The sequence below is a fragment of the Helicoverpa armigera genome, chromosome 21 (genome assembly GCF_030705265.1).
Source record: "Helicoverpa armigera isolate CAAS_96S chromosome 21, ASM3070526v1, whole genome shotgun sequence".
Taxonomy (NCBI): domain Eukaryota; kingdom Metazoa; phylum Arthropoda; class Insecta; order Lepidoptera; family Noctuidae; genus Helicoverpa; species Helicoverpa armigera.
Genome location: NC_087140.1, coordinates 284,449 through 310,044, shown reverse-complemented (window position 1 = coordinate 310,044; position 25,596 = coordinate 284,449). Strand labels below are relative to the sequence as shown.

The 25,596-nt window shown below is 36.1% G+C and overlaps 2 protein-coding genes across 6 annotated transcripts in view; one reads left to right on the top strand and one right to left on the bottom strand.

Annotated features, from left to right (window-relative positions):
* Window positions 1–56: 56 nt before the first annotated feature.
* LOC110380910 (E3 ubiquitin-protein transferase MAEA) lies at window positions 57–6,686 on the bottom strand. Of its 3 annotated transcripts, none has more exons than XM_064040173.1 (10): window positions 6,532–6,686; window positions 6,196–6,324; window positions 5,565–5,720; window positions 5,066–5,209; window positions 4,512–4,641; window positions 3,974–4,110; window positions 3,392–3,530; window positions 2,777–2,946; window positions 2,066–2,230; window positions 57–1,683 (listed from the first exon to the last, which is right to left on the bottom strand). In XM_064040173.1, the coding sequence occupies exons 2-10, from the start codon at window positions 6,232–6,234 to the stop codon at window positions 1,585–1,587; spliced, it is 1,179 nt and encodes a 392-aa protein (XP_063896243.1). In that variant the 5' UTR covers window positions 6,235–6,324; window positions 6,532–6,686; the 3' UTR covers window positions 57–1,584. The 3 variants fall into 3 exon arrangements, with proteins under 3 accessions (XP_063896243.1, XP_063896244.1, XP_063896245.1); XM_064040174.1 differs by having other exon boundaries at window positions 6,196–6,272; window positions 6,532–6,656; XM_064040175.1 differs by lacking the exon at window positions 6,532–6,686 and adding an exon at window positions 6,464–6,482 and having other exon boundaries at window positions 6,196–6,272.
* Window positions 6,687–7,219: 533 nt separating this feature from the next.
* Window positions 7,220–25,596, top strand: part of LOC110380909 (C-terminal-binding protein) — an 82,783-nt gene continuing 64,406 nt past the window's right edge. For 2 of the 3 annotated variants that reach the window (XM_064040171.1, XM_064040169.1), the window contains exon 1: window positions 7,220–7,485. The gene's annotated coding sequence lies outside the window, so the exon portion shown is untranslated. Of the gene's footprint in view, window positions 7,486–7,641; window positions 7,950–25,596 lie in introns of those variants that run through there. The other variant, XM_064040170.1, reaches the window with a different exon arrangement.

The window sequence follows — 25,596 nt, the reverse complement described above, 5'->3', positions numbered from 1 at the left end:
TTGAATGTAGCTATAGCTGATACTATGTCTTTCGTCCTCGCATCAATAAAACACTGTTATTTTGATTTGCATTTATTTCCCAATGTAACAATTTACAATAATGATACAATGAGCTTATTTATTTATTTTCTACATTAAACAAACTCGTGATGACACAGTCCGCGGTAGGTATTTAATGTTTTACACGAATTACAAGTAAATAATCACAATAAAACATATTACTGTAGTTTCATAGTTCTGCACACAATATTGCTCGTATTTTTTATAAAATATAGCCCTGTTCAGGGATAATATAGCTCTCGAGCAATGAGTTTCTAAAATCAGTTCAGTGATTCTTGATTCATTACATACAAACCTTTTACAGAATCTTTTTTTTAATATTTTTATTGATAGCGTTTCAAATTACAGTAGTGATCTAACGTGCACAAGGGTTCAGTTAAATAGACAGATTTGTTTATTTTCGTGCTAAGCGAAAAGCAAGTTTGACTGTCTTTGTTAAGATTTTAAGTTCTGTCTTATTGAGATGAAGTGTGCCAAATAAATATACTAAAATGGCACAAAAATATATACATATTTTATTTTAATGTGTGTTATAATATAGTTAACTCCGTTCAGAAGTTCAAAACTTACCGTTTAACTACGAATCTATCGACACACATTAATATTAGATACAGACTATCCTTCATCTCGAGATATATTAAATTCTGAATATAAGAACACATTTTGAAGTTTATGGACCATCCCTATCTAAAAAGTTATAAATACTCCAATTTAATTACTGCACGCATAGATAAAGATATTTCGAGATTCCATAGACTTCTTGAAAATACAGAATGTTTTGTTTGAAAAATAACCTATATTTGTCTATTTAATTTTGCTCATAAGTTTTATAATCACATTTCACTATAATATGTCTTTTGCTTGAAGTTCGATATTGCTTATTAACCTTTTCACCGCCACGCCATATCGGTATTCCTATGCCCTGTACGCCAAGCCCGAAAATCTTCATTAAATATCTACTAAAAAATACATAAAAGTAATGATTTAATAGGTTTATTTTGTATTTTTCTGCGACCTGTTTTTTGTCGAGTATAGCCGTCGTTGGCGCACAGGGCACGCTTGCTCATGTCGGCTATAGCCGACATTGGCGTTCAAAAGGTTAAAACATCCTGCATTTTTAAAATATACAATATAATATTTTTTTACTTTTCAAATAAACACAAAAAATAATACTAAGGTTTAAATATAAGCGGCGTAGCTAGGTTACTTTTCAATGTTCTTTAATTTATTAAAACCAAATGAAACTAACAATCATGAAATCAGTATTTCTTGCACTTGATATTTGAAATAGAAGCTGCCCCATGATTACAAATCACCATATTTTTTACCTCAAATCTAAAAACGGACACATTTTGGAAGTTTTTATACCAATATTTCTTTAGCTACGCCCAAACACAAGATTTTCCATATAATTTTTATTTTTTATAGTTAAGACATTAGACATACTAATCGTCGCGTAAATGCTAGCATGTACATAATATAGCGGATGCAGTATAGTATATACATTATATAGTAAATAGGTTTTTACATGACGTAGACTTTCTCGACGCGTTTCATACAGAATACCTCCTTGGTTTTCGGGCAGATGATGGAGCCGTGTTCCTTCATCATTTCTTTTAGAGCCTGAAATAGTAAGAAGTGTAATAAGCAAAAAGCAAAGTATGAAAAAATAAAGTGATTTTCATTTTATAAATGCAAATATAGTAACGACTTTTTACAACGATAACCTTATAATTTGATTTACAAAACTCGTTCTGTGGGGGTGAAATGTTGGGGTGACTTTCAGTATAATCTGATGCCAATCTTAGATGATTTATCAGAGATGTTCAAACGACAGTGGGGACCCACCATCTAACGTGCCTTCTGAAACTACATGTGAATATTCGTCATGATTTACAAGCGTAGGCCACCTATCAGTAAGCCAGCAAGCAAATGTTTCAGTTCAGTTCAGTTCAGTACGGCTGTTCAACATTTATTCTAGCTAATTACACAAAATATATCTCACCTTTTCTCCATAAACCTGTCCATTAGGCAGCACCATGGGCTGGTTGTGTTCATTGAGCGGAGCCCTGGATATGCGACACAGCAGCCGCGAGTGCGACACGTGCGCGTGGGGCAGGGTTCGTGCCAGCGTGCACAGTGGCGGCTGGCAGGCGGGGCATGCTGGTACCTGAAGTTGTTAAACATTTTTAATGAATTTATTTGTTTAGAGTTACCGACATTTGATTACACTATTGCTATATAAAATAAATACATGTAATAAATGCTTATCATGTCGGGACACCTTTTCACACACGGTCGGTTAGCCCCATGGTAAGTTATTAATTAACTTGTGTTAGCACAACCGATAAACTACATATAGCTACACATACACATATTTATTTATAAATACATATTGTAACGCCCAGATCACGGCCATACAAGCATACTTTACACAAATGTCGACCGAACCGAGAATTATATGCTCATTTTGTTAAGGGTATTTATGCGTCTTATATTCTTCGCAATAAAACTAATTTTCTTTCAAATATGGAACCTCAGTTTCGACAGTCCGGCATGGTAACCATTGCGCCGTTGAGGTCGTTTGTTTACAAAAATACTCAACTGATCTGAAAAATTCTTTCTCTGATGAAAAGCTACACTCTTCTCGAGTAACATAAGCTATATTTTCTCCCGGTACAAGCAGTAGTTTGGTAATAAAAAATTCGTTAGTTACCCTAGCAGCTCCACATTGAGGAGTATGCAGTGCTGCCAGGCCGAGCTGCAGAGCTACGGGCAGGGCGGGCAGCTTGGCGGGGTGCAGCAGCCGCGCGTGCTCCCAGCGGAACTGTTCCACCAGCCCCGTCCAGCGACCCGTCTGCAGGAGCGAGCGGTATGGTTCTACCTCTGGAACGACAAATTGTGTGTTAGTGGAGTATAATAATTATATTTGTAAAATCTGTTTATAAATTACATAAAATATAAAGTAAGAAACTGGCTGGCTGATCGACACTCAGTTGAAACCATAGAATATTTTGAACCTTAAAACTCAATTTTTTTAAAATTATCATTTGTTAAATTTATCCTAAAGGTGCACTATATTGTATTCTCAGAGTTGTCATTGAAATCATGGGAAATTCGTTGTCTAAATGCACATCTTGGTTTGATTTGTGCAAAAAAACTATCTATTTCCTAGAAAATATCAACATATCAATCAATAGGAAGCTCAAAGTAGACTGCAAAACTCGTCTGTTTTGCAGCCTACTTTAAGCGTCAGAACTGTATGAGACAAAAACATACTACACCATACTCTGACTCTACAACTACTAATTAATCAAATAAATTAAGGTACCTGTATCTTTAGGGAAGGCGAGCATGCCCATACAGTGCTGTATGTCTTTGAGCTGATCTTCCTCGTACGTGGAGAAGTGTTTCTTGGCGTAGCGTACTGCTTCCAGGCGCTTGTCTTCGCGAACCAGCTCTATGAACTCCTGGAATTTATCAAATATAAATAAGTTAATAGAGAAAAATAATAGTTAAGTTTTAAATAAGTTAAAAGTTGGGTTGTTATTCTGACTAAAAAGGCGACATATTATGATATGATGAACCCAGGACCATTTTTCTCTATTTTCTTCTAACTATTACTTCTCTTAATTTACTGGTGATTTAAACATGTTCCAATTATTGAACAATTAATCACTGTTGCTGGAATAAAAATACAAGATAAGAAAGCATTAGCAGAAACAACAAAGACAAAGAAAAATTTTTAAATGTCTTCATAATTACGAGTATGTAATGGTTCTCAAAATTCTAGCAACAAGGCAAGAAATTAAAATACAGCATATGACTTCTCATATCACAGACTAGTAAAAATCCCCTTTTAACTTGTAGGTGGGTATTTTTGTATTTTACTCTATTGAATACACAATCAGACCTGTATCCGTATCTTGAACTCCATGTTGGAGTTGAGCTTCCTGAGCTTGGACTTGTTGTCTGCGCACCACTGCAGGCACCGCGCCGTGCGACGCGATACTAGCTCCGCCTCCACTTCAGCCGCCGCGCCGTATATGTCTGATTTGTTGAAGAGAATTTAGGAAAAATCACTTTTAAAAAAGTTGTGGGGATAGTACTAAAATAGAGAGGAAAAGTCGGTTTATGTACTTTGGGATGAAAGTTAAAAGATATAGAATAAGATTTTGGATAATATAATGGCGCAGATTAAGATTTTACTTAATGTTTTCCGTGAAATTTAGCCTCTTTAATTAGACAGTCTCGTTGTTTCAACTCTGAATATTATAAGTTTCTTTACCACTGAGTATTTTTTGAACAGCTAAGAAAAATTTGGTCTACTTCTGAAACTTAATTAAATTATCAGAGGTTCGGAGAAGTATCCAAGATTTTCTTATTATCTGACATTATAAACAGGTTCCCCATAAATACTTAGTTTGTAATCTAGTAAAAGTGTTACATACCAACATTAGTGAGGTCCCTTAGCCCCCTAGCATCTGCCAGTTTGTTGGCAGACTCATAGTAGCCGTTCCTGAGGAAGTAGTCCACCAGCATGCGGTCTAGACGGACCTTGCGCCACTGGTTCAGTGTGGTCTGTGGTAGATAAGTAGCTTCTTTAGACAGGATGTGCAGGATTGACCAGGATTAATAGTATTTATCTATATTACAATATTTTTGTATCCAAAATAAATAACAGCTTTAATACACTAGTCTCTGATAGTAAACAATCAAAAAAATTGATGAGACCCTGTACAGAGCTTAAGGCTAATTAACTGCTGATGTGTTTCGGAGGCACATTAGAGTGGTTTGTCCTGGTTCTGAACATCTTTGGCAGTCATGTAGAAAAGTCAGACACCAGGAAGACTGACAGACAACCAATCCTAAAAAGGGTTATAGCGTTGCCCTGGTAACTGGATTGAGGAGGACTGACACTCAGCTGCATCTGGTTAGACGGGAAGCCAACCCCAACATAGTTCAGAAATGATAAGATGTCCCTGTAGATAGTATAAATACTAACCTTAACTTGGGGCGTGCTGGGCTCAGCCAGGGCTGCGGCCTGCTCCTTCAGGTGCTCCAGCCTCTTCTTACACACGTAAGCGGCTTGCACCTCCTCCGTGATAGCTTCAGAAGCCTTGCGTTTCATCGTTGTTAGCTTCTCCACCTGATATACATTATTATGTAAATTTTAAACCATTATTTAGAAGTTTTCAAGTTTATTGAGTTGCAATCTCATGGAAATACAATGCAAGCAGAACTGAAATTATAATGTGTAATGTCAGAAATCTGTTACTCAAGGCAGAAATAGAATATCTTTATGTGAAAAACTAAGCATTTGTTCTTAATAAATACAATAATAAGTTATTTCTACTTGATTATTACCTACTGACTTGATTTGTTGATAATTATAACAATTCAAAATGAATTTCATTCTATCTTTACAGAAATCATTGTATCAAATACAATCAAGCACATACATAAAAACACATAAACAAAAAAATACATCTATCTCCTCTCACCATGCCACCAAGAAGTGTATCGATCTCTCCAGTAGTGACTGGCTGCTTCCTGGTAGCGGTGTCAAGCTCACCAGCCCCGCTGCCCACTTGACGGGCTTCCACGTCTAGCACTCGCTGGGCATTGCGGTAGCGTTTGTTGAACACCTCATACGGTACCTAAAATGGATACAGTTTATAGTCAAAAGTTTTATTAATATAATCTTTTCTACAAAAGATGTAAATATATAGAGTGCTCTTTAGATATGTTTGCATTTTCTAATGAATGAAAGTAGCCAATAAATATTTTCAAGAAATATTATTATAATAGATAGAAGTGCATTACTATATTTTACACTAATAAATCTGCAAAGTAATACAATGTCTGACCTACATTGTTTTAAAGATAATATAGGACAATCTAGAGAGTCAAAAACCTCATTAACTTATTGTTTGTATTATTGTGCTAATTTTAATTGATAACTATGCTATTACTTTGTTGATTATAGTAAACTTTCTTCTTGTCTTGCCACTATCACTAATTATAAAGTTTCAATAGGGTTTAGTAATGTGAAAAGCTAATTTGTCGATGTAAATAATAGCCATTTTGTATGATCTTGTTACAAACGATACAAAGTAATATGGCCAACTTTACCTTCAACGTAGCGTGTTCTAGAGACTTCAATTCGTTCATATTTATGTTCGATCGATGAGGTAAACTTGTATTATATCCTGAAATACACGTTCACACTGTTATAGTAGGCACACGAATACTTCTGAAGACCTGAGAAATGAAAACAAAGCTCAGCTGATTGATCAATGGATTACTAAACGAAACATACGTAGGTATACGAATCAACTAAAATTACAACAGTGGCCATAACTTCTGACAAAATTAAGACTAAACTGTAAAAATACTTAACATTATTATCTAATCATGATATCAACAACAATAATTTTAGAATGTAAGGTAGAAAAAAATATACGAAACCTTTTTGTGGCGTACACGACGTCTTTTCATGAGTTCGTACAAAATGCAAGCAACATTCTTTTGTCTTTTTCTTTGCCTATGAAAATGAGCGAGATGAAAAATGTTTTGTACAGTACGTTCAGTACAGAATTGTTTTGAATGATTGAAAGTGCTTAGGCGAATATTTAATTAATCCAAGCATTGCGAACTAACTTTAATAAAAAAGCCATTTATATTATGAGGAAAACATCTTTTACTTAAAGGGACGATTTGATGTTTATTTATTTTGTCAATAAAGATATAACATCAAACAACTTAAAAATAATGTAGTTGCAGTTTTTGAACATACCCTATCATAGACTATTCAGTTTTATTTTTTAGAAATGTGCATCATAAAAAGTTTTCAAAACGTAAATAATTTAATTTAAACCTATTTAAACGAAAAAAGAATATCATTTTATTAATAAATCGTTTTGTAATCGAGTTTGAGTTTTGCGTCCTTTATATTTCAGCCCTGCCCCATAAAACAATTAGCAATCTTAGATTTAACTAAATAAAAACTTTAACTGAATTCCATATAAGAAACTATTGAATTGAATTATAATACATTTTTTTCATTTTACAATTTATAATTATTTTAAAACTTATAATCATCTTTTTTTTCGAGGCGTTGACCATAGACAACGATTTAGTCCATGCGTTTTCGGCGCGTCAGCGCGTCACTTTCATTACGCAAATCCGCCATTTTGTATGTAGCTGGCGGTGCTTCACGGTATACTTTCTCGGTTCAGTGATTATATCCACGAAAAACTGGGAAACTTTGTTCAATTTGACTTTGTAAACTGACTGTGAATATAACTAACAATTTTGTGAAGTTACATAGCTTCAACTTCTTGTGCTTTCGTGATTTGTGTGTGCCCTATAATTGGAGCGCGTGGCTGGTGACTCTTTGTTGTTGGAATCGGCTTATTTACGGTGAGTTTCTTTATATTTACTAATAATAGAGTAGTTTCAGTGAGTTACCAGTGCCTCAGAGAAGTTTTAGTGATAAAAAACGTAATGTGAGAGCGTTATTAGCAAGAATGTGTTGGCGTCATTGATGCGGTTGTAGCGGCGCGGTGATTGCTTTGCTGTGGCGGTGGCTGGCGGCCGACGACATTATTCTCGCGGCGACGCCGACGCGTCACCTCTTGATCGCGTGAGAAAACGTGTTAGTGGTGAATTGGTTTTTCTAGAAATCTCTGCTAATCCCGAATTCGGTGTAATAGTTGAGATAGTTTGACGAGTTTTTGAAAAGTTCCTAACATGTGCTCGTAACGGTTATGACCCTAATTCTGAAAATTGTGGGAGGTGCTTTCCAATGAGTTAACTGTCTAATCTGAATCTATCGTGTTCTAATTATGGATTTCTGATAACGCGCTCACACAACGTCATTTCAGGTAAGATAACATTTTAAACTTTGTCCGAAATAAAAATCAATATTTGACCGTGCCACCTGTTTCTTTGAAACTGTAAAAAAACTGGCCAATATTACGTTTTATTGAATTTCAATTGGGTGAATCATTTTCACAAGTGAACTGCGTATTCGTTAAAAATTATGTCAATTACCTAATTTAAAACTGTACATTTCGAGTTTTTAGTAAGTTTTTTTCGATAGTATACATTTTTCCTTGTTACTATCTCCTTTGTAGCAAATTTGACAATAGGAACAAAGTACATATTTTTAATAACCTATTTATTTCAAATATATTTTTCTATTAAAAAAGTGCATCGCTTCTGGTCTTTATCATTTCACCACTATTACCCAATTCTTTTTCTTATTTCATGACACTCGTGTTTTTACTCTAACTGCGTAATTTGGGAAAAATAGCTAAAAACTTATTAGAATCGAACAAATCAATGAATGCAACAATATGTTATGTATTCTCTGATACAATACACAATAATCGTTATGTTAAGAAACCATTCACATAACATTGTTGAAACTCAAAGTTAAATTACAAATTAGTACATACCCAGTAAACTTGGTTTTGTTCTCACAAAAAGTTTCAATGGATTTCATTGGAAACTTTCCACCTTTCATTATTTACCTATTTAGCTTTTTTCATTTGTTCAGTTTTGCTCTTGTTTGAATTCTTCGCAAGTTTCATTAATTTGTTTGTCAAAAGTTTTTATTTCATTTTTTATTAAAAGTATGCCGAAACGAATTGGTATCATGTTTTGTACGTTCCCGTTTTGATAATTTTGATGAAAGAAGTTTTTTCGTCGATTTATTGCTATTTCGTTTTCAGCTAGAAAGTTTTATTGCTGTTTCCAATAAAAATGTTTGGCTTTGCCGGCGGCGGATGACGTAAACGCGTGCGTCGGTAATCCTTAAACTTATCTATGTCGCAGTACGTGTTTGCTATCACAATAATTCAAGCTACTAACAGAAAATAAACTGTTATCGTCTCAATAAACTTCTTTAATGGTTCATTTACCTACATTTCCAGGGAACATAACACCAAAAATGCAAACTAAATTCGACCAGAGCTCTCGTACACCTAAATGAATAATGCGCACCCGTCTAGAACGTTGGCTTTGCTTGCCCATACATATTCACGTAGGTATACCTACTACGCTATAGCCAACGAGATTTATGTACTCTGTACACGAATCGCAGTTAATTCCATCTTGACTTGCCTCCACTAAAAGTTCACGAACTCTCAAATCAATAGTCTTAATTAAGAGATCGAAATCCTAATTGTGTTCGCTGTTCAAGCGAGTACGTAATCATAATAACTTTTGTTTCGAAACGGCTCGTCTAGCAGTGTACTTAGATGTCGCATAGCAACATATTATTATACGTATGTACGGTGGCGTAAACAAAGAGGACGTAGTGTAGCGCATCGGTTCGCCTCGACCTATCTTTACACGCTATGTCAAGAAGTAACTAGGTATAGTCTAGTCTAGTCTATATCTAGCTAGCTAGCGCAGATAACGATAGAGTAACGTCGCTTGCCTTGCCTTCCACACTAGGGTTGGCCAAAACTAAAACGTAAAACTTTTTTTGGGTATACTAAAAACTTTGCCGTGACGTCTTACGAATTAGAACTAATGATGAATGAAAACTGCATCATAAAATTTTCCTTAATTACTCGAAACATTCCATTTCAGATAAGACCGTAATGACGCTTACTATCTAAGTTGTAACGCTCACATCACACGCTCTTCCGCGCGTGCCCACCGTACCGTTACACTAGACTTTTCCCAGTCATTTTTCAACGTCGGTGTATATTATAAATCGTTTATATGACATCCATAGTGCTCGCTTAGATACTTGTCGGTAAATACACGGACGGACAGACCACATCCGTTAGTGCCGGTGTGATTGTGCGCGTGTGTGAACGCTCACACACACTAGCCACACGACCGGCCAGGCGGGTTGTCGATCGGCAATCGATTGCGCGTTCCTTTTAAATACTCGCCTACAATCATCGCCACGATTTTATTTAGCTTTGTTTTCTTGCCCGAGGCCGTGGAAAGGTGTCTTCGTCGTAAAACGTGTTTTTTTTTTTCATTATTATTATCTCGATGTTCGTCTTTATACTTGTGGTCAGTAACTTTTATGGGTTTCATATCGTTGGGACGCTTTTATAATTACTGTCTTTAGTAATTGTTTTATTGTTATCATAAAACTTGTTGGATTCATGGCATGGGCGATTTGTTACTGATATGGTTACTCCTTGTATTTTAATTAATGCTATTCGGGTTTGATTAGGTAATACTTCAAGCTAACTAGGTAGTCTATAATAAAGTATATCTCAATTGTATGCAAATCATCGTCTACACGCGCTACTCTACATAAGGCCAGACTATATTTTCGGTGCTTTTACATTCACTATTCTTGTGCATAATTCCTACCAGGTCTTTAATATGTTAATTAACAAGAATTATGTATACTAATGTAGCGATAATATTAAATTGATATGCATTTATGCATTTTTATGATCTACACGTGTAAGAAACTGCTTTGAATAAATAAAAATCATAAGTCGTCCATAACTCCGTATTATAGATTCTCTCTGACTCATTTTTCCCATACGAGAATAAGAATATACAAGGGGTGGATAAATAAATATAATTTTCCTAAAAACGTGATGGCGGGTGACCAAACTGCCTCGGTTCCACGTCGTGTTTATCCCCTCTATATCAATACGTTATTTGTTGAGGGGTTTCTATACAAAGTATCGAATGTCCCCGCAAGCAACCACACTACGCACTTTCCCCGATACTCTATACTTTCCTTATTCATCGAATTTGACACTTATAGAGCTGATATATCAATTCATGTTGTGGATTTGTATACTATCGTAAGTTTTTACTTGGAATCATATCGTGTTAAATACATAACAGTGAAAGTATCGATTAGTTTTATATTCAGTAAAATTCCATAACTGTAAATAAAGGGATAGAACGCGCTCCGGATTAAATTTAATTCCAATTTATTGTTTACCAAAGTGGGTTTGAATTTCATGGGATGCAAAATTGCAAACGTGTTTTTTTTTCATGATACATAAATGTCGAGTGTGAATTTATAGTTTCATTGGCCTATCAAACCTGTTTTTTGTTTGAAACAAATAAAGCCATAACGGTAATGCAATATTCATCAAATTAAGCATAGAATGACGGCCATCTTTTTCCAAAAGCGGTGAATCGTCACCTGTAATGTATGCGCATATAATTATAACACTTTTTCTATAGAGCAACTGTAGACTTAAATCGCTTGCTACATGACATCTGGGTTTTTCCTAGCTTATAAATAGGTGCTTAGGTATTTTTTTAGCCTGTCTGCGTTGGTCTAGTAGCAAGCACTACTGTTAAGCATGATTTCAGAGCTGTAAAGTTAATGACTCTTTCATGATAGGTTAATATTTTTTTTATTAGCTTTTTATAATCACTGGTTGTTATTTATGATGAACTTGTGGTCAGGGATAGTTGAAAAATATTTCTTTTGGAGTTCTTACAATTTTCTATTCAGGACGGATATGGGTTAATCAGATCACAAGCGAAAAGTTTTAGTGCATTTTTCGCCAAGAAAACGAATAGGATATGAGATGTTTTTTTATTTGATTTAGTCATCTGATATATAGGTCACGGTGTGCATAAGCCAACGATGCGTCACTGTTTATGCAAGATTACTAATGCAGCTGAATTGTTTAGATCCAAGATCACAAAAACCAGTAAATAGATCCTGTTGCTAAGCTATATTTTTAACGACTTGCATTTTATTGACCTGCACAGTTCCCAGTTCTTAGTACGAGTAAGTAGGTGCGGCTGTTTCTTGAGAAATATCTGCCTTTGTAGGTTTAACTACTGTTACAACTCTTTAGCTTTCTGGGAAAGATAGGTTAAGCATACAAATAGTTCACGATAAATTGTGTTTCCCTTTCATGTTACAAATGCTGTAGTACCCGGTAAGTTGAAGAACTTCGGAGTACTTAATAATCTTTCTCGTGTTATCTTAGTATCTTTTTTCTGAACTAACTTCTGCCAGCGGTTTCATCCGCGTCCGGTGAGACCAATTCGCTCACCGAGATAAAAGAAGCTTATGAAGCCTTCCTCGTTAATTAGGCTATCACACTGAAAAATAATTCAAATCAGACCTGTGATTAGCGCGTTCAAACTTCACACAAACAACCACATTCTTATAATGATAGTAAACAACAAATAGGCTCATTATAACTATAATCTTACAAAATATTCTTATAACATAATGGATCCGTCTTTAGCATTGTCCAATTACTTTATTCGAGGGTCGACTTGGCTTATGCGTAATAGAAATAGTAATTTTCCTTATGTATGACACAATCACTAAGCACGTGATATGTCTCTTGAATAATAAGCGTCTCTGTCAGTTCATTCTTATTACTATGACACTTATTTACTATTGTTTGTTGCTAGATATTAGTGGTTTATGCAATACTAGCCTTATCCCGCGTTTTCGCCCGCGTCCTGTACGCGTAGCTTGATAGAATATAAGCATATGTTACTCAGGAAAAGTGTAGCTTTCCAACAGTTACAGAATTTTTCAAAATTGGTTTAATAGTTTCGGCTCCTTTAGGGTACAAATTAAAAGTGTTTCCTCTTTATTATATTTATGTAGATAGATTATCGAACTTTAAAATTCGTAAAATGTTGTCGGCATCTGTCTGACTAATTTTGCTATTATTTTATGTAGATCTGCTTTTATAGCCATAATCTATGCGAATTAAATGAAACCGGACTCCAGGCAGGTTTGCTCGTGCCCAAATATAGTCAAATCTTTCATCTTTTTGTAGACGCATAAATAACAGAATTTATATTAATTCTAAAAGAATAATATCGTCCTATTGTGTGAGCTAATAAACTGGAATGATATTAATATTTAGTTATAAGTAAGCATTTATGGTATTTATAAGATGGTAACGCAATGTGACATAGGCACACGATGTTGTTTTTTAATGCCTTCGCATTGTCCTATTAATTTGTTATCTGCCTTGAACTGGAAACTAGGATATTTCCATGACATGATCACGCTACACTTGCATTAATCTACAATATACTCGTAAATAAACGATCATTATTCATAATATTAAACCTATGTACGAAATTCAGCCAGGAACTAGTTTTATGTTTTAAAAATTCTAAATTGTATTATCTAAAAAGTCAAAGTTAAGAGAATAATTTGGTGGTCAATGTCCTGAAATATAAATCAAGCCACAAAGTACAGAATAATTGGCAAAACAGCTATACGACGAAACCAACTTCCCGCAAGATAAATTAAAATTTTCGCTCAGTAGCATTGTCAAAAACTGTATTATTTAAGTTACGTACAGTTCTATTGTACAACGGCTCGTTAATTGTGCCTCCCCATCCCCGGGCGAGGGTGGTGAACACCCCCGACCCACCCCACTCGCTGACCGACCTATTAAAATTCTAATTACCGACCGGCTTTGTGTGTTATTGCCGAAAAGACTTCATATTGATTCCATGAAACGTGGAAATGCGGTAACATTTTTAGCTATATAAAGATATCTACCGAGTTCGTTTTTTGCGGAATTTAAATGGACGATAATCGAATTCAGAATATCCTTTCTATTACTATTTGAAAATCTCTTACGTAACGACTGACGCTTCTCGTTTTTTCCCGACCATTTTTCCAGAAGTGTTTTTGAAGCACACAAAAACAGCTCTCCAGATTCAGCGATGTGCCAAATGGACAAAACGTATGCCTGAAGTAGTTGGCTTATCTTCAAAAACTTAGCAAATAAGAACTTCATTCATACTCCAAAACTTTACAAAGGATTCCGCAGATAAAAAAGTTTTAATGTACACAGGAAACGGCTATAGCTTTTCAAACTAGTTAGTGGAGTAGTACTATTAAGCTGAGATAACTACTTAGGTATTGTTGCGACAAAACCTACGAGGGACGAAGCCAAACACCATCTCCACCAGAAGTTTGGAACAACAGCTAAGTACCTAGTTCCAGAATTACTTTTCAAGACCGACATGAAAATGTTTGATATCACTCATTGTCTTATACCCACGCATTCCTAAACGTGATCTTAACCGAATATAATATTCACGTAATATATCAGAGCACAGTTAATTTCGCACACAACGGCGACAAAGCTATGTCGAACAATAGTTAATGTGATTTTGACACAAAGGCGGGGAGGGCCGGTCGAGGGACGTTTCCCCTCTCGGCCGTCTCTCCGGCACATCCCAAGATTTGAGATATGACCTTGTCATGTCCCCTCCGATAGTAACTCACTTATCAAGGCCTCTTTATTCTTCGTCGCTTTGATGTTATTGCGAGAACACGAGTGCCCCAAATTGAACTCGCAAATATGATATCACACAATTTTAACTGACTTTGATTGCGTTCTCGAGCAAAAATGCCTTTTTTTATTCGTAGAATTTTCGAGAAAATTGTGGCGCTGTCATTCATTTATGTTGAGTTTCCTTCTTGAGGGTGAATTATTTGATGAAGGTATGAAGTGTGCCATAGAATTTGCCGTATTTTTCGATTATTATTTACGTAGGCCGTTCTGTCGTAGATACATTTTTAAAATGTTTGTTTTTAATAAAGATAAACTTCATCTCCACAATTCTGACATCTCAAATTTACCGTTCTTCAATATAAATGACGTACCTATATTTAGATGAGAAACAAGTCCTTCACAAAAATGTATTATCAATAAGTTGCTTGGTAGTGTAGTACGAATTGTATTTACAATCCATTCGCCGTTTCGCGAGTCGTGGGCGCGAGTGGCAGATATTCAAACATGTCTAAAAATATACACTGATACGTGAATCCATGTGGGAATAAATTTTTACAACACTGTATTTTAGGGAAAATTAACTCTAGCTATTTAAATTGTTAGTCATCATTTCAGTTCGTGATTTATTTTTATTTATCAGACATATGCGTCTATCGACAATAAAGCATCAGCTAGCTACATCTTTCTTCAGTTATTTACTTTTCAAAGAATTTACAAAGATACCTAATATCTTTGTGAAGTGTGTGGTCTTACTATTTGTGTAACCGACATTATCAATCTGTTCAAAAAACACAAGCAATCGTCGTGTTTGCATTAGCAAATTACCACTCGGAACGATTGGTACTTAAATTAAAAACCTATCTCAAAGTGACGCATTACGTCTGCACCAAAAAACTATTCGTGGGCGTTGAGCAGTCTACACGAACAATATGATAGGTGTTCCCAACGCGATATAAACATGGAGTGTTATCCATTTGGATGCGATCATACCGTTGTTTATTGCAGCCGAACGCGCGCCCATAATACTCGATTTATGGCTCAATTTAGTGCTCCCATACCTAACAGTTTTATGTTCAATGTAGTGTACCTTTTTTATCAATACCTATTATTATAACACTCGGAATCTACCTGGTTTCAGCGAATATTTACAGAACCATTTCACAATGTACTTACATACTTATAGCCACGCGGATGAAAAGCTTAGATTCTTGACTAACACGTAAAACCATTATGTAATGTGGAAATAAAAACGCTACACGTGCGAAACTGAAGGTTACAGTACTTATATTGTAACGATACTGCGAATTCTATACATAGATAGCTGTTGCCATACGTTCATGTCTGGGTAAATATTTAACTGGCATGACACCGCAGCAAATTGAGACGAAATTTACTTTAGCATTGTTCAAAATTATAAGACACAAGAATTTCACTATTCTCTGTGATACTTACTCGTCAACTTAGAAATAAAAAGTTTAATTACAAGAAAGCTATAGCCATTAAAAATAAGAATTAAACGTCAAAGCAGACCGCACTTAAATTCCTACCCCGTCCGTCCGTTTGCCACTTTTCTCACAGTTGGATACAACCACTTTCAGCTTGGCTTTATACGTGCTTTATCGTACACTTTACGTAATTAAACACACGGCTTCTACCGCATGGTGATCATTAAAATGTATTTAATGGCGTCTTGTGTAAGCTGTTTTCGCAAAGCACATTCCCCGGGTATTTTTTTCGCAGTGCCCGGTTATTCGGACGGTTAATGAAAGCCGACGAGATGGGATGGCTAATTGGATTCCGTTTTGTATCGGAAGCCAGCGGCGCGGCTGCGTTTCCGTTCCGAGCGGTGTTATTCACCTTTCGTGTTCGTTGTCATGGTAATTTTTTAGAAACAAAATGACACGCTTTAGCGGCTATCGTATAGCCTCAGCCATAGTTTTATATAACTTTTATTACTGTCAAGTTTTATTTTGATAGACAATCTTTATCTCTAACTTTCTTTCAACTTTTAACAATCCACCGTTTTTATTATACTTACGAAACAATTCTCGGATAGATAGATACATCGGACGAAACCTCAGGAAACTTTCCCGTGAATGCCGAGAGCATTCTTCGAAGTCTTCCCTAACTTTTATTAAAACAATAAAATAACTTTCCCCAGCTACTTGTCTATAATTTATTCTCAAGCGCGTCTCACCTTTATCTTTGCCGGTATCGCCATTACCGATGCTTTATCGACAAAAAACAGGTATTTACTGCGAAAAACATGCCACTAGAGTCGTGCGACGTCGAATTTGATCTAAGGCTCGCTGCTGAGTCATACAAGTGGCGACTGTGGGGGGCAGGGGAGGTGTTTGGGAGGGGGGAGGAAACAGCTCAGCTCAGCCACCTATTGTAGTATTGTGGAGGCACGTTGTTTTTGCGGAGAGTGGTGTGTCAGCGACAGGACGTAAGCCGACGTGGCCGTGGCGAACTAGGCTTGAACGAGAACGCGACTCGTTTCAAAAGGTCTAGCTAGACAATTTATGCGGTCGCTTTGTTGATGACATTCTGCAAGTGAACGACTCTTTTGTCTAACAAAACTATAAGGTTTCAAAACGACCCCAACCCAAGATGGCAGTGTTACATAAAAGAAAAATAAAGACTTAATAGGTCTCATCCCAGGCTCCCTTTACAAAGGCTATCTTTTGGATCTCTTCCCGAAAATAAAAAGTTGGACCACTTCTAACAACGGGCGTAGAAATGTTTTTCTAAACTCAAGATCGGTTCAACGCGATGCAGAAAAAAAACAGACGTTAGTTAATTAAACAACGTTGGGTATACATTTTATTAGCAGTGAAGTGGGAAAAGTCGTTTTGGAAGATGCAAGATGAGTCAGTTGGGAAGTTTGCTAGCGACGAACTGTAAATGGCAATTACTTAGTCCGCAAGTCGCCACGACGCGACTGGGAGCCGTTGCTGACTGTTTGGACAATTTTCATTTTTATCGTTCTCGCTAACATTTGTTTCATTTATATTTTGCACTGTTTGTTTGTGCCGAATTACATTTTGTTTTATTTGTTTGCACTTTCCGTTTTGTTCGCTACTTTGTGCTTATCGACGTTTTCCTTAGATTTATTTGGTTCCTTCAAGTAATATAAAACTCGTCAGTTCTGTTCGTTGTTCCGTAACATCAAATTAGCTTAATTTATCCATGTATCACCAAATAATTCGACTATTTACAATGCCTTTGAAGTCAGCCTGAAAATCCGTACTGTTTATTTATAATGTTTGAACGCCAACTATTTGAACAAGTCTGCAATAAATACATATTTCGCAAATTAACTAATGACCATTATTTGCAATTCCGAAACCGCCTATTCCCAACGGGGAAACATTTGTGATTCTAACATTAAATTAGTCAGCAACATAATTTGTGTATTTAATTAGTTAGCACAGAGTGCCGCAATTGTGTTGTTACTAGTCACAGTTTCACAGAATGCAGATAAAATTACAACACCAGTATATACTGGCAATTGATGTCACCGGGTTATCACTGTTCAAATGGAGTAACTCAGAGAAAAATAAACTCTGAGCCGATCCTGATAACGCACGCCGTTATAAAAGTTTATCTCCCGCATATTAAAACACACATACATTGTATACAATTAATTACCCTGGCAATATTACGTAGTTATTAAAATCCATGCTTTAATGATATAATTTTCTTACGTAAAGCCATGTGAAGTTTTTTTTTTCTGAATAACCATTAGGCATGAATATGTAAATCATTTTATTGCGTTGTGTATAAATGGAGCTTGATTAGAGTTAAATGTCACAGCTCCATCCGTTCTCACGCCTATATTGTTGAATATTTATTATGATTGATATTTCAGTTAGCTTAATACAATAAAATTAAAACCTTCCACATCATTAGGGCAGGAACAGATGAAGTGAAAAACATGGTATGCTAAAACCATTTGAATACATCTCCAGTAGGGAGTTTTCAATCACCGCTGTAAGCTAGCCGTCAGTCTATCACTCACTATCGAAATGACAGTCTCGCCACAACATCCGACGTTTTGTAATTGGCGCGTTTGAAATGGCAAGTCTAAAAGTTGCCTTTTTGCTCAGTCATGTCCACGATGACGGCCTCTTTGATTAAGTCATTATCTTAACCACTTTATCGAGACATTTAAATATGTATCAGTCTCCAACTAAATAATAATAAGGCACTAACTAAATGCGACATGCTCACGCCACGATTCCAACTTCGATAACCTAACTGTAATGTCAGATAGCTAGATCACTAATTTTATTTATTGACTACAATCTCGGGGCATCGTAACTTCGTCATAATATAAGACAGACTGTATTATGGCCGGTTTATCTGGAAAGTTCTATGTAATTAATATTCTATTGTCGCTGTCACGTGTATTTATGGCCCAGATAAATAAATCGTCTTATTCTGCTTACGTGTTAGAGAGGGGCCAGTAGCTTCCCCATAGTCGGCTGACGTAAACTAAACGATGTCGATTCTCCACCGGAGATTGTTTTCCAAAGCGACCCCACCCGGATTGTTCTAGTGAAAATCTCATTTTTGGTCTTTCGAATTCATTAAGGGTCTTCCTTTCTCCGTTTGGTGTTCGAATTAATATTTTAATAGGCCCTAATGTATAGTAATAAACTTGTTTTATAAAAAAAATTGTATAGCAACAGGAAACTAGCGATGTTGTCACAAATAACACGTTCAATTTCCGGGTGACCTTAGCGCGGTTTTGTGGCCAAATGGCGATTTCTCACGTGCGATTCTAATCTATGCTGAGAACGTAGCTATGTATTAATTGACACATTTCTGAAATGAGATTGTTAACCTTGTTTCGAATTATATGTATTTATTACATGATTGAAATACGTCAGCAAAGATTTAATTAAAAATGAATTCAAATAATTTATCTACTTATTCTTTAACAGTTATAATATAAATTAAAGATACGATCAAGTGACACTAATTTAATTTCCCCTTCCAGTTCAGAAATATCCGTTGCTAATATTGGAAAATTAAAACTTCTGAAAGCCGATAAAACAGCGTTGCGGCGTCATCGGAAATCTTGCTAAGATGGCGTTTCTTTTATGTGGAAGATCGTGCCTCGGCGCGACAGTAAAAAGTAGCTGACTTCACCGATCCGGTTTACTAGACTCGGCAAAAAAGTCGCATGTGTATACATTAGCTGTATGTGAAACGTTTGTAATTAATGATTCCGTTTTAGAACGAAACGTTAATCGAGCTAAAGATGCGCGTGTCGGACATTTTAAATCGAATACGTGGCTGTATCGATTTGTTACAGATGTCTATTCACAAGTTCAGCAAAAACATGTTTGTGTCAAGAATAGATTTCATATATTTCTTAGTCATAATTAATTATGTCGTCCGGCGCAAAATAACTATGATACATCTATTTATCTCTAGATAGCTCGATTTATTATTATTCAGGCCGAATCTCGTGGCATGACGCATCTAATTTATGTCCTAATTTGTCTGAATCCATATGAATATTTAACCATCTGAATTATTAATAATAAAAATTATAAAGCAGCATCGAATAGGATAGACTTCTATCTAGGTTACCGTGCGTGAGTTTCGAATTAACATTTTTAACATTTGTTAGTGTGCAGTTTTATCTCAGAGTATATAAAGCCGTGTAAATTATATTAACTATGCTAATTAATCGTCAGTGCTAGACTTTTTCTCGCGGCTGACATTGACGAGAGCCACGGACGGTAATTATAAAGCCACCTGGTCGGTTGAGAACCAGTCATGAAACTCGCGAATGAAGCGGTCGCATCCTCCGTTTGTTGAAGAATTTTACTCGTTTTATAGACGCCGAGAAAAAACGTTGGTATTCCGCGAATTGTGGCCGCAGTTTGGTTCGCTCTTCTATTTTACTAGGAATGGTCTTCAGCTGCTTTTACTCTTTGCCAAAGGAAATTAGCTGTGGAAATATCAAGATTACTTTTGTAGAGAAGTGTTCTTTGAAATTGTAGTTGATAAGGCGTCTTTTAGAACAAAATAATATTGCCTTGATCTCTCAATCTTTATCAATTTTATGAATTCATAGAAAAAAGTGTACAATAAATGTTTTTATTGTTTCATGATTACCTTACAGTTTATTTTCTTAAACCACTTTCTTTAAAATAACTGAAACTGTCTCTGAAATAAGCAGTTGAATGTTTAATTTATCTTGTAAAGTTTTAAAAACAGTTGGCGACTTCTTAAAGGTCAGACAGCTTGACGGCTTGACACAGTAATTATGGAATAGTTAGCATTTATTAATAATGACTGTATTCAGCTGGTGATTTAACTGGATATTTGGTTTTAAATGAATGATTTTATTAATTAATAGTTTTAAAACTTTCCAATTTTCTAGATGTCCAACTATGGCACTTCTTATAATGAAGTCAAATTGAATCAAAATGGCAAGAGCGTCTTTTTAAAGTTTTCTAGTGAATTTTTCATGTCCCGTGTCCTGAACTGGAAACCTCCCCCCTGTATTTAAACACACCTTGATACTGACTGAACTTTTAACAAACACGTACAAATTATTAACGCTAAGCACAAAAGCTGAATTGTCGCTTGTTGTTGCCTACCAACACAGTCGTCATACCTATTGTATTTACTCATATCTGTGTATAATACAAGAGCGATAACGAAATATACGATAAGGATTACGTACGTAGAAATGTTATTTCATTTTATTTTCACTGTTGCTGAATCGATTTGCTCGGAGTCTAGCTAATATAATGGTAACGCGGCAGGAAAAATGAATCATAACTTCTGAGCACACGTGTATGTTTTTGTACACGTTTAGCCCTACTATTCGGATTCTAATTGTATAAAATTCTTATTTTGAAAAGCGAATGAAATGAGATCTTAAGTTTGAAAGAATTAATTGGGTTAAATACAGGAAAACCATGACATGAATTATGTAGAAGGCTGTTTCTCAGTGAATTCCAGTATAGTAAGGTTCCCAAGCCAATTATAAAATTAACTATATCCGTAGCGGACGAAGGAGTTTATCATCCTGCCCAGTGAACATAAGTCGTAGACATAGGCTTTAGCTAAAAATAGACTTCGCATCTCCTCCCCAGATATATTCTATCCAGTGGACACGTCCTCCGTCCACTGAAAACGTCATAAAGAAAGATGTCATGAATGCATTATCACGTATGCGCACGTGTTGCAACTGAATTAGCTCCACTAAGAGCCAACGCATGATATAGCAATTTCCGAGCTGCATCGCGGTTTGCCGAATTACGTTCGACTGCACTATCAAATGAATGCTGTGGAATAGCTCGCTCCTAGCTAGTGGAATACTAATAGTATCACTTTGTCTCTTGTGTAGCGGTTTTTGTAAACTATACCTACGAACGGAGTAGTCTACTTTCCTATCTATGTATAATGTGTCTTGGCGCCGTATTCATTACATTATATCTGTAGCACCGTTACTGTATATTTTACATAATGGAATAACAGCTTCGACAACTTTCCTAGTTGTTATTCTATTCGAACCTAACGTTTCAGAACTTTCCGAATTGTTTGTGTTTGAAATGTTATTAAAATTCTTGTCATACGTACCATTTGTACAGTTGATCATAGAGCGTGAAATATTCATGTTTAACAAGTGTTCGCGTTCATACCGCGGATACCGAAGCGTTTATAAAACTATTTTCATTCACACCCACTCGTATACACTAAACTAAATCACCACTAAACAATTTGAAGCTAAACGTACGTATAAAATTATTTCATTCATATAAAATCTTTTTTGTACGAACAAAGAGAACTGGAATCATTCAATATTAATCGTTAAAGCGAATTGAGACCGGGCGACACAGCTAGGTCGCAGTTAGGTTACGTAGACAAGGGCGGCGACCTTGGAAACACCCTTGTCCCCGCTGCCTCCCCGCCCCCTCCCGCCTACAACCCTCGTGCACCCTCCCGGGACGAGATGTGAGCTGACTTTTGAGAACCTACTCCTTTGACTGTTACCAAGTACCTATCATCTATACACGTATTGGTTCTAGAAGAATCGATGAGATTTCGGTTAGCTCCCCAACTATGTAACATTGTGCAAACGCTGTTGTTGTGACGTGTAATGTTTTGTCAATTTCTAATGGCTGGTTTTCTTTTGTTTCAGGTGAGGGAAATTTCTGTCAACCAGTGTTTTTCTGGCATTTTGGATTTCGCGTAAGTAGGCGTTGAAAAAAAAGTGCCATGGGATTAGTTAGTTACCTTTTAGTAATAAAGAATAAGCAATGTCTTATTTTTGTGCCGATAGAGTAGGTTTTGGATCTAAAATCGAGCTCTATCTTTAGTAACCACAACATGGATGTTTCTATCCTCCTTACACATCAGTATAGTAACCCAGCATAAATTAGCTGAACACTGCGTCACAGCCGGCTAATACTGTGATTCACTTATTTCCATGAATTCCATGTTTCGGACTACGTATTTTTCTTGAGAGCTTAGATTTCACTCCCCACTCATTCAAGCAAATATGTACATTACATACATATTATGTATCTAAATAAACTGGAATTTAGTAGGAGAACTATATTCACTAGTCGCTAGGAATCGTGCAGTTCTCCCGACTTCTCATTTCATGCGAAATAGTGGAGTTAAAACAGTAACTTGATGTGTCTATCTACGCAATAAACAACCAAGGGTGAACAAGGTATTATTAAAAGACAGTCAACGCTAAACATCACGAGGGGTCAGCTAAAGGGGTGATATTTAGGACACCTACATTACGCCAGTTATGTTTCTCACCCTTATTTTATAAAGGGCGACGTTATTGACTTGAAACTTAAATGTAAATGACATGTGCTACTGAAAATTTCCACATGGAAAAACACATATAACACTGACCTGATCCTAGGCATACTCTAATTGTATTACATGTTCAATTGTACACGTCGTTCTTATCTCAACGATTACACGACATCAAAAAGATAAAAATAAAAATTGTTAGATTATTAAAGACATGCAAAGCCGAGTCGTTTACTAAGTCAAATGACAGACCTCGCCTCGATGTAATTGAGTGAGTCATTTTGGCCTTTTAAAGTAATGAAACGGTTTTTTTTTATTTATTTAAATGCTTTAGGTAGTTGAGTCTGTTTGCACGCCCCAGCGCTTAATCGTTTCAATGATACGGGCTATCCTGAAGTGACTTGGCATTTTAATGATTTTATTGAACGACAGTGGTTTTAAGATTATGTCTGGTCGCTACTGCAGTAGCCAAGCTTCTAGAAGCAATGGAAGTTACGTTTTTCAGAATTCACATGGAACACATTTAAGAAGGTCCATTTTTTGGTCCTTAAGATGTTTTTAAAAGGTCTTAATTGAGAGTTAGTAAAAGAATATTACTCCGTCTACCAAATAAGATAATCTGATAGTCTACGTTTATAATGGTTCATCAGATCCAAGCTCACGAATATTTCAATGTAAATACATTAGATTAATATCTTCGAGATCTAATATAACAGGGTTAAAGTTCATCTTGCATTGAAATCTATCTCGCTTTATTTGTTCTACTCGTACGGAGTTCCAGTAAATTGATCTTACTTTTATTTGCACACATTTTGCCCTATTGTGATTTTAATACATCAGATAACACCAATTTATTGCAGACACGTTTTTCATGCAGCATAAACGTTTTTGCTGTCTAGATCTCAAGAATATTTCTCACAATGATGCACGCACGTACATTGTCTCATTAAAATATCCAATTCACACAGTAACATGGGTTTATAATTGAATACAATGCCTAATTACAATTTTGGGTTAATTTTCACACAATCCCATTCAATCCGCTGCAATTTGTATGATTGCGCTCGGTGTTGGTCCTAGTTCGCTGCAGTAATTGTGTAATATCCCGCTAAGCCACGATACGTACGGCCGTGCACTCGTACACTGACGTGCAAACTTACAGATTTGATTGCAATTAGTTTAATGACTTGCGTATATCACGAATTGCTTAACACCACATAAGGGTAACCGTGTCATACTTTACTAAGATCTATTTCTCCGTGGCATCTTAATACGGGATGTTACTTAATCCTTGACTGACAAGGTTTCATTAATATGGCTGCGATTTAATAGAAGTTTTCCTGTCGACATAAATTACTTTTAGTTCAACCTTCACGCAACTAATCTCCAACCACAAATCGTCCATGTGAAAAGATAGATTTTTATTATAACTTCGGAAGTCTTTAACGGCTGGCAATTAATTTTCTAAGACACGAGTTTAGATATAAAATGTTCTAGGATTAATACAAGTTTCATGGCTAGTCCCGCACAGCTGGTAGTTGCATCTCTGTTCCGTTCGCTCCAACTTACTTTGAACTATATTTTAGTGCACACTCGCGCGAATTGCTCCCGGAAAGTTGACGCACCAAGTTGAGCCCCCACCCCCAGCCACTCTAGTTTAGAACAGTTCTCATAACACTACGTATATCAAACAGTATGCATGTGTGCACATAAAACACAAGTTCGCGTTAACTCGCGCTCCGAAGTCGCTGTGTATTATGTAATCTTCCGCGCTTTCCCAACTCTCTAAGTTGGACCATCGAGTCGCTCACATTGTCGCGTGCGGTAATAACAGAAACTCCGTTAATGTCACTTGGAGTTGTCGCTAATGCCGCTCTAATTTGCGTTACGCGTTCGCCTTATGTGTGTTTCCATATTATGTCCTGAGCTTCTTGTTTGCAATTCCCCCACATTAATACGACAACGAGTCGTTCACCTTCTACGCAAGAAGTGCCACGTGTAGGGTTCTTCCATATTTTTTTTTATTTCAGGAGATGACGATTGTGTGAATCTAGAGCCATTTTAGTTAAGGCGAGGAAGTGGTCAACAATAATTCCATAACCGGCACGCGCATCTAAGGCGCCAAAAGGGGTCGGAGCGTCTGAGCGGGGCGAGGATAACAATACGCGCGCTAGCTTATAACTAAAAGTCGTAAGCGACAAAATGGTTTTGTAATTTTAATATTTAGAAATGATAATTTAATAAAAATTCCTACTACCATTTTAAAGAGTATGTATATACTCAACTACTAAAAAAGTTAAGAGGCTTAAATCGGTCCCGTTTGCCCATAATATGTGAATCTCTTTTTAAAAAGAGGTATGTTTGATATATTTTTCTCTGTTATAAAAGTTACCTAATCATGTTTCTACAACTAACAAAATAAGGCTTATATCATGAACTTTCAGGTAACCAAGTTGTATTTTGATCCGTTTTG